This window comes from Austrofundulus limnaeus, unplaced genomic scaffold, assembly GCF_001266775.1.
Source record: "Austrofundulus limnaeus strain Quisiro unplaced genomic scaffold, Austrofundulus_limnaeus-1.0 Scaffold21, whole genome shotgun sequence".
Taxonomy (NCBI): domain Eukaryota; kingdom Metazoa; phylum Chordata; class Actinopteri; order Cyprinodontiformes; family Rivulidae; genus Austrofundulus; species Austrofundulus limnaeus.
The window spans coordinates 2,853,304-2,861,813 of record NW_013952423.1 but is presented as its reverse complement, the minus strand read 5'-3'; the positions used below and the strand labels follow the sequence as shown (position 1 = coordinate 2,861,813).

Sequence of the window (8,510 nt, the reverse complement as noted above, 5' to 3'; positions counted from 1 at the left end):
GTGTGGTGGTCGTGGTGGTTGGCGTGGTGGTTGTAGTTGTGGTGGTTGGCGTGGTGGTTGGTGTGGTGGTCGTGGTGGTTGGCGTGGTGGTTGTAGTTGTGGTGGTTGGCGTGGTGGTTGTAGTTGTGGTGGTTGGTGTGGTGGTTGTAGTGGTTGGGGTTGTGGTTGTCGTGGTGGTTGGAGCTGCGGTGGTTGTGGTGGTTGACATTGTGGTGGTTGACGTTGTGGTCATAGAGGTTGGAGCTGCAGTGGTTGTGGTGGTTGTGGTGGTTGTGGTGGTAGTGGTGGTAGTTAGTGGACTGTTACACAAACTGGTTGTGCAGCATGTTGGTCCACTGGTGATGGAACCAACATTCTGCATGAACGGTAAACTACCCAGGCTTCCAGCAACTAAACATGTATTTGGACTCACACAGCCGAGCACTGGAGATGTTCTGGATCCACTCGTCACTGTGGACATAAAACCAAAGGATTATTGTATAAATTGTCTCTTTTTAAATAAACAAACAGACTGTGAGGTCTTCACATCAATTGCTATCATAACATTTTTCAGATGCAAATTTTTTAAAAATTTATAATGTTAAAGGACAACTTTACCACTTCCAGTGCTTTATAACTGGTTAAAATTGATGTTTTACTTTTAAAACTCATTAGATTGTCAATTGTAATTTGAATGTATCAACATCATTTAAATGTATTTTTTGTCAGATTTTGCAAACGTTGGTGGAATATGTCAGCAAAAAACTAAGTAATGAACATGAAACTCACCAATTGCTGAGATGCAGGTGGTCTCACTCCCTGAACATTGTACTGAAGACGTGCACTGAGAGGTGGTAGGGTTACAATAATTACACTGCAGGCTGTTAGCTGSCTGAGTGCTGGGAACTAAAACACAGAGAAAGAAAAAAACAGAATTTTCAATTTATTATATAAAAAAGTAGAGCTGGATTAAAAAAAAGTGTTTTTAATACAAAAACTTACAAGGTAGTGTTTGTGAGTTGCAGYTGTCGGTGTTGCAGCACTGAGCAGAGGCCAATGCACCTGACACACCCAAGTTGACTGAAAAAGTCTGACTGCCTGTGCTCGGACACAGAGCTGATGAGGCGCAGGCTTTGTAGATTTGTGTTCCTGTAGTTCCAGATGAAGTGGCTGCAGAGTCAAAGAGCAGTTTGTTAATGTTGATGGAAAATACACAGAACATAACAGAGCAGATGAAAGAAAATAAAGAAAATACCTTGAATAGAAGCTGTTATACACATCGTCTCTGAGCTACAAGTCASTGGTGCTGTGGATGAACACGCCTGATCTGTGCAGGTAATACACTGCAGTGCTCCAGCTGAAAGACAGAAAAATAAAATCACAATGACAGTTTTTAATATAGGAACCTGTTCTGAAAAGGTCAAACGGAAAGTTTTAAGCATCTCATGTCACTTGATTATCCCCAAAGACATCTGTTTTTCTAAAAGAAGTTGCTTTTTCTTTCATTTTTTTGTTTTAGAAATTGAGAATTATAAAGTTCGTCAAAGACTAAGATTTGTTTTTACTTTAAACAAAAGTTTTTCTATATATTATTGAACATAATTTTATAACCTTCGTAACTTTGAATAATTACAAACTCCCGACGAATGATTTTAAAATTCTGTATTTTAGGTGAAATATGTCACCTTGTATTTACTCTCTGTAGAACCTGATAAAAAGAAACAATAAGTGGAGTTACCTGTGCTGACAAGTGCCCAGAGGAGAGTCAGAGAAAAGATCAGATTCATTGCGATGTTTCTGTGAGTTCTGTTGATTTGGTTCTCCTGGATTCCGTTTCTAAAATTCTATCAGCCGTGCAACAGTTTTTATACCTACAGGTGAACTCCCTGTCTGGGTGTGCTCACATATTTTCAGCATCACTGTTCAAAAATATTGTCTTGTGACGTCTTTTGTCAACATCCCAATAATTACCTCAACACACCTAGACAAGCATTCACTCACATTGACATGTAGTCAGTTTGGACAGTTCACCAATTCAGGTATTTGTTTCTTCTAACGAAGCTTCTTCAGAATCTGTTCGTCATTTAAGGTTTTTAATGTTACGTCTTTGAGTGCTGATTCATGCTTGATCTTTCCCTCAGAGAAAAACAAACGTCAAACAGATAACTATGGAGAGCCATTTCATTAAAAAATAATTTAAAATATTGTAAATGATAAAGTATTAATCAATAATCTATCAAATAAATAAATGCTCCCATGAAAGTAAACAAAATCATAATATTTGTTATTTTTTCTTGATTTATTTACCTTTTTATTTCTATTGCAAAAAGAAGTATTTAACAATTTATTTATTATTTATATTGTAGTTTTATTATGTGACATTTTTATTTTGAAAAGCTACTCTACGTATTTTAGGGGCTTTTATTTTTAACTCCCCTTTTATTTCATGCTTTTTTGTTTTATGCATTTATATTCATGTGAGGGGGCACCTCCTGGCAGCTCTGCATGATAAAACATTAATTTCTGTGAATAAWATGCATAAACACAAACATCTGTCCATTCGTCCGTTTTCTGCCTCTTTTCTGGGGTCAGGGCTCGGGAGCAGCATTCTAAGCAGAGAGACCCAGACTTCCCTCTCTCCAGCCACTTGGACCAGCTCCTCTGGGGGAATCCCAAGGTGTTCCCAGACCAGCTGAGARACATAGTCCCTCCAGTGTGTCCTGGGTCTTCCTCTGGGTCTCCTCCCAGTGGGACGTGTCCAGAACACCTCACCAGGGAGGAGTCCAGGAGGCATCCTAACCAGATGAACCACCTCAACTGGCTCCTCTCCACGTGGAGGAGCAGCGGCTCTACTCTGAGTCCCTCCTGGATGACTGAGCTTCTCAGCCTATCTCTAAGGGAGAGCCCAGACATCCTGCAGAGGAAACTCATTTCAGCTGCTTGTATCTGTGATCTCGTTTTTCGGTCAAAACCCAAAGCTTGTGACCATAGATGAGAGTAGAAAGACTAGTTTACCGATCAGTAAACCGCGCGCTTCACCTTCTGGCTCAACTCTCTCTTCACCACAACAGACTGGTACAATGCCTGCATCACTGCAGCCACAGCACCAATCCGCCTGTCGATCTCCAGCTCAATTCTTCCCTCATTCATGAACAAGACCCTGAGACACTTAAACTCCTCCACTTGGGGCAGGACCTCCTCCTCAACCCGGAGAAGGCACCCTACCCTTTTTTGGCTTAAKACCATGGTCTCAGATTTGGAGGCACTGATCCTCATCCCGRCCGCTTCACACTGGGCTGTGAACCGCTCCAGTGAGAGCTGGARATCAGGATCTGATGAAGCCAATAGRAACACATCATCCACAAAAAGCAGAGGCGTGATCTTAAGGTCACAATCAACACGGAAACACAAACATGCAAGTCCATAAATGTGTTGTTGCACTGTGACCATAAAGGCCTTGCAGAGGTACTTTAGGGCTCATATTCAAAATGGCAATCTTTTTCCCAGGCAGGTCAGAGCTGCGCTGACCAGGCCAAATTGTTAAACATTCCTTCAAATGAACAGCGTTCAAATTTTGTGCGCCTAGCAACTTCCTGTCTCAAGTTATGACTAAAATTGTTTGTTTCTAAGTAAAGGTCTCTGCAATCAGATGGGGAAAAGTACAAAAATTATAAGATGAGATTTCATAATTACAAGATCCTGAACTCATAACTATGAGAAAAGTAAAGAGAGTCMAAASTGACCTACACTACAGGAAAAGTGAACAACGACTGCATTATCAGATTTTATATGCTTTTATTTCCTCTTAGATGAAACAGGGAAATATTGAGTTTATTTGATGTGGATGGTGTTGTGCACACCAGTCTACACAAGTTACTTCTGTTTAATTCAGATTGTCACAAACGTAACACAGGCACTCAGTTTACTGTCAATGGGGGCACTACTCTGTGAGCGACTCCTGACACRGCTCTCTGTGTGCTTCTGAAGATTTTAACATTTTTAATTGCTTTTTCTTATTATTCTATTGTCGTTGTAATCACCGGGATGTTATCAGCAACAGTATTTTATCTGGCCTGTCTTTGACTCATCATCAACCTCCTGTGGGATGCAAACTGCCTCAGTTTATCATTGACGGCAGCGTCATTTAGCAACGCTGGCAGACAGCTACTCAGGAGGAYACCTGCAGGAGCTGRGCYGCCAACTTCTTCCAGAAACAAGGAACATATTCCCCCAAACCAGCAACATACCTCCTGAAMTTCTTCGCCCACAAAAACGAAAACGGATCCGAACGAAAAGAGGATCCAGAGGAGGAATACGGAACCGGCTCAGAAGGTGAGGAAGCCGGCTACCTGCCATAACGCTGTCAAATGTCCGATCTCTTCAGAATAAGACTGAAGAACTCGATATACTTTTGAAATTTGACATGGATTTTAAACAAACTAGTCTRTTCTGTTTTACTGGGACCTGCTTTCTGACGACACAGACTTCCATCTGGATGGATTGAACATCATATGTTTTGACAGAGATGCAATGRAAACYCTGAAGTCAATCGGGGGCAGAMTGTATGCTGTMMACAACAGGTGGGCAACAAATTTTACAGTGAGGGAGAGACTGAGTTGAAAAAACTRTGAACTGATGACTGTGTCCTTTAGACCTCACTACCTGCTCAGAGAGTTCTCCCAGATCACTGTCATCCTTGTGTACCAGGTCCGGATTATAACCTCGCTGCAGAGCACATCACTGACAGCTACAACAGAGCTGTCAGTCAGACTGGAGAGCAGCCAGTGTTTTTACTGGTGGGTTTTAACAGGTGTGACATTACCACTCATTTACCTTCCCTGAAACAATATGTTAAACCTCCCAACAGAATGARCAATACACTGGACTTGTGCTTTCCTAACATCCCAGGTGCATAAATTTCCAAGCCACGCCCACCACATGGCCGTTCAGATCATAATGTGATTCTGTTACTACCCAAATACAGATCACAATTAAAGAATGCTGTGATGCACTTGTGACCTGTCCAGGGTGTACCCCGCCCCTCGCACTGTGACTGCTGGATGTGGGCACCAGTGACCCACGCAACCCTGAAAATGAAGAAGTGTGTACAGAAAATGGATGGATGGATGGAACTAAAGAATGGTGAACTTCTTAAAAAACATTAAGATCTGGAATGAAGAAGCAGCTGAAGCACTTAAAGGCTGCTTTGATTTTACTGACTGGGACTTGTTTTTTAGTGAACACAGGGATGATCCACATCTTTTAATAGACGTTTTAACTTCCTATATTTTATTCTGTGAAGGCACTGCCACTTCGTCATAACCATCTATCCCAATAATAAAAAAAAATGGATTACAAAAGACATGAAACTCTGCCTCATCCAGAAAAAACATGCTTTTCTTCAGGGAGACAAATCTAGGATGAGAGAGCTGGAAAAGGTGTTGAAGAAGAAGGCCATGTGGGCCAAGATCAACTACAAGAACCGGGTGGAAGAAATACTAACATCTGGGAATGCAAGAGATGCATGGCAGGCCCTGAACTCCATGATGGGCCGAGTCACCAAGCCTGCAGCAGTCAACTGCTCAGATCCTTCCTCTCTCACAGACCAACTGATGTCACTCCCTTCCTGCAGGAGCAGGTAAACCAGTACTTAATGCTTCATGGCTATAAGTAGCTAATGCATCTAAAATGCACCCAAACTGGCTTGGTGGCGTCCTAAAGAACTGTCCGGTGTTATATTACATCCTGTACGCACACAAAGAGTGCACGCTTGGTCCGGTTTTAACTCTGTATGTGTGTGTATGTGTTTAGTTCCTAYTGTTACATCTGGTAGCTGCTCAAAATCCTTGATACTCATCTTTTCTCGTAATTACGACATCAGGATCTCATAATTATGATATCAGGATCTCGTAATTATGATAACAGGAGCCAGTTTTATTTACTTAATTATTTTTTTGGTGAATGCAATGATCTTCTGTACATTTGGAGGAACGTTTAATAATTCGGCTTGAACAAAAAAGCCTTCACCTGCCTGAAAATGATTACCATTTTGAATATGAGTCCTAAATTCAGAAGAGTCCGACGACACGAACTGATAGAGAAAAGCATTAATTTTGTCAAAAAAAAAAGAGAAAGAAAAAAAACTGAAAACCCTTTCTGCTCACAGAACAACAAACTACTATTACTACTACTACTACTACTACTACTACTACTACTACTACTACACACTAATGTAAGAAAATTTGTCTTATTTTGCTTGATTGAGAAAAATGGAAGCAAATGCGTGGGGACAGAAGTAATTAGAGTAATTGTTGATTTGGAACAATGCTATCATAAGTCATGCTCAAACATTTTAACAGTTTAACTTAGTTATTTCTTAACAGTTTATTTTTAGAATACATAAATTAGACAAATTATATGATGCCAGCCTCTTAGATGAATATTTGACATCTACATAAATGTGATTTGCAAACTTGCTAAATCGACTAATAATTTGTTTATATAAAGCATTTATTGTACCATAAAYAGAAGTGGTTCAAAAGCAAAACCATGAGGAACTCCAGAAACAGCAGGGCAGCACAAACTGTGTTCAGTAACTGTGAGGTGCAGACAGTGATTGACCCAGGGCATAAATAAATAAATAAATAAATAAATAAATAAATAAATAAATAAATAAATGCAAAAGGCTTCATTTAACAAAAGAGGCTGGTGAGGCAGCTCAAAAAATACTTACAAAAACTCAAGACTCTTCGCTGGAGAAACATGAACACAAGGAACATGGGAACACCACACTGGCTGGGTTTTACAGCACAATGATCCGACAGACGGAAGACAAGACACCAAATATAAAGGGTAACTAAAGACAGACAAATGAAGCACACCTGGGGGAGACACAAGAGGAAACAGATGAGTGTGGGCAGGGCTGGAGGAATGACAGCAGTGCAGAGACACACAGGGAAACACAGAAAACACTGGAAAACTAAGGCAGAAAAGACACAGACCATGACRACATGTGACAGCCCTCTAATGAATCATCTTTATTAAGTTTAGGCAAAAATCTGAGCTTTATTCATCATATTTTTGTCTTATTTTTAATTAACCCCCCATAAAAACAAAGTTGGTGAAACAACCTCAAAGCGAATCACAAAACACAAACACAAACCAGTTTGTAAGGTATTTGCTTGAAAACATTACAAATCATTTAAAACGATTTWATGAAAAATAAATGCAGAATTTGAAAAGAAGCACAACATATAAACAGATTAAAATAAAAAACCATCAAATGTTTTTAAATGTTTTTAAATATAATTTTACTAAATTATAATTAACTAGAACCAATCGAATCCATACCTTCACCAAGACTAAATGAGAGTGCAACTGCTGAACTGTGATTGGTGGAACAAGTTTCTGCTGAATGCTGACTGGCTGTTATAAACACTAAAAAACAGCTGTTTGTGCCAAATCACAGCGAGCTGCAGCTCTTGTACATTTTGTCAAATCACCATCTACGCTTAATCTTAACCAGTTGTGCTTTGTGAAAAACCCAACCAAAACATTTTGAGCAATTTTGTGCACAGACACACAGACACACAACCAAATAAACCAACACCAAAAAAAAGAACCTCCATGGTGGAGGTCAAACTAAACAGTCCAAGCAGAAGACGGAGAATGCTCAGACTGACACTTGATGTTTCACTGGTTGTTGTTGTTGTTGTTGGGGTGGTGGTTGTTGTGATTGTTGTGATGGTCTTGGTTGTTGCGCGGGGGTTTGTTGTCGGTGCGGCGTTTGTTGCGTTTATTGTGGTGGCCTTGGTTCTTGTTCTTGTGGTTGTGGTCATCATAATGGTGGTTGTTTTCATTGGCGTGGTCATCATCATGGCTGTGTTTAGGGTTGCAGGGTTTGGTGGATGGTATTTTAGTCGTAGTCTTCATTGTGGTTAGTGTGGTTGTAGTAGTAGTGGTGGCTGGTGTGATGGTTGTGGTTGGTGGTCGAGGACTGTTGCACAAACTGGTTGTACAGCATGTTGGTTGACCGGTGATGGAACTAACATTCTGCATGAACGGTAAACTACCCAGGCTTCCAGCAACTAAACATGTATTTGGACTCACACAGCCGAGCACTGGAGATGTTCTGGATCCACTCGTCACTGTGGACATAAAACCAAAGGATTATTGATTCTTTAATTTAACAAACACCCTGTTAGGTCTTCAAAAAATGTATTTATCTTGTACAAAGCAGCAAAAATTGTTGGAACATGCACCAAAACACTTAAATTACACATAAAAATTAAAGTAATAAACATGAACTCACCAGTTGCTGAGATGCAGCTGCTCTCACTCCCTGAACATTGTACTGAAGACGTGCACTGAGAGGTGGCAGGGTCACAATAATTACACTGCAGGCTGTTAGCTGGCTGAGTGCTGGGAACTAAAACACAGAGAAACACAAAACACAGAGAATTTTCAATTTATTATAAATAATCAGTGGATCAGAATTGAAAAAAAGTATGTTTTTAATACAAAAACTTACA

The 8,510-nt window shown here is 40.2% G+C and overlaps 1 protein-coding gene and 1 long non-coding RNA gene across 2 annotated transcripts in view; both read right to left on the bottom strand.

The window, feature by feature from the left end:
- The window catches only part of LOC106514591 (GATA zinc finger domain-containing protein 14), a 7,532-nt gene extending 5,709 nt beyond the window's left edge, over positions 1-1,823 (bottom strand). Inside the window, exons 1-6 of the mRNA XM_014003923.1 lie at positions 1,718-1,823; positions 1,235-1,336; positions 982-1,149; positions 769-885; positions 413-450; positions 5-299 (exon numbers count right to left, since the gene is read on the bottom strand). Coding sequence (XP_013859377.1) covers positions 5-299; positions 413-450; positions 769-885; positions 982-1,149; positions 1,235-1,336; positions 1,718-1,766 — 769 coding nt within the window. The 5' untranslated portion in view covers positions 1,767-1,823. The remainder of the gene's footprint in view (positions 1-4; positions 300-412; positions 451-768; positions 886-981; positions 1,150-1,234; positions 1,337-1,717) is intronic.
- A 5,180-nt stretch (positions 1,824-7,003) lies between these two features.
- Positions 7,004-8,402, bottom strand: LOC106514667 (uncharacterized). The gene is made up of 2 exons (XR_001309907.1): positions 8,291-8,402; positions 7,004-8,126 (listed from the first exon to the last, which is right to left on the bottom strand). It is a non-coding gene; the product is annotated as an uncharacterized LOC106514667 (long non-coding RNA).
- Between the last annotated feature and the right edge of the window lie 108 nt (positions 8,403-8,510).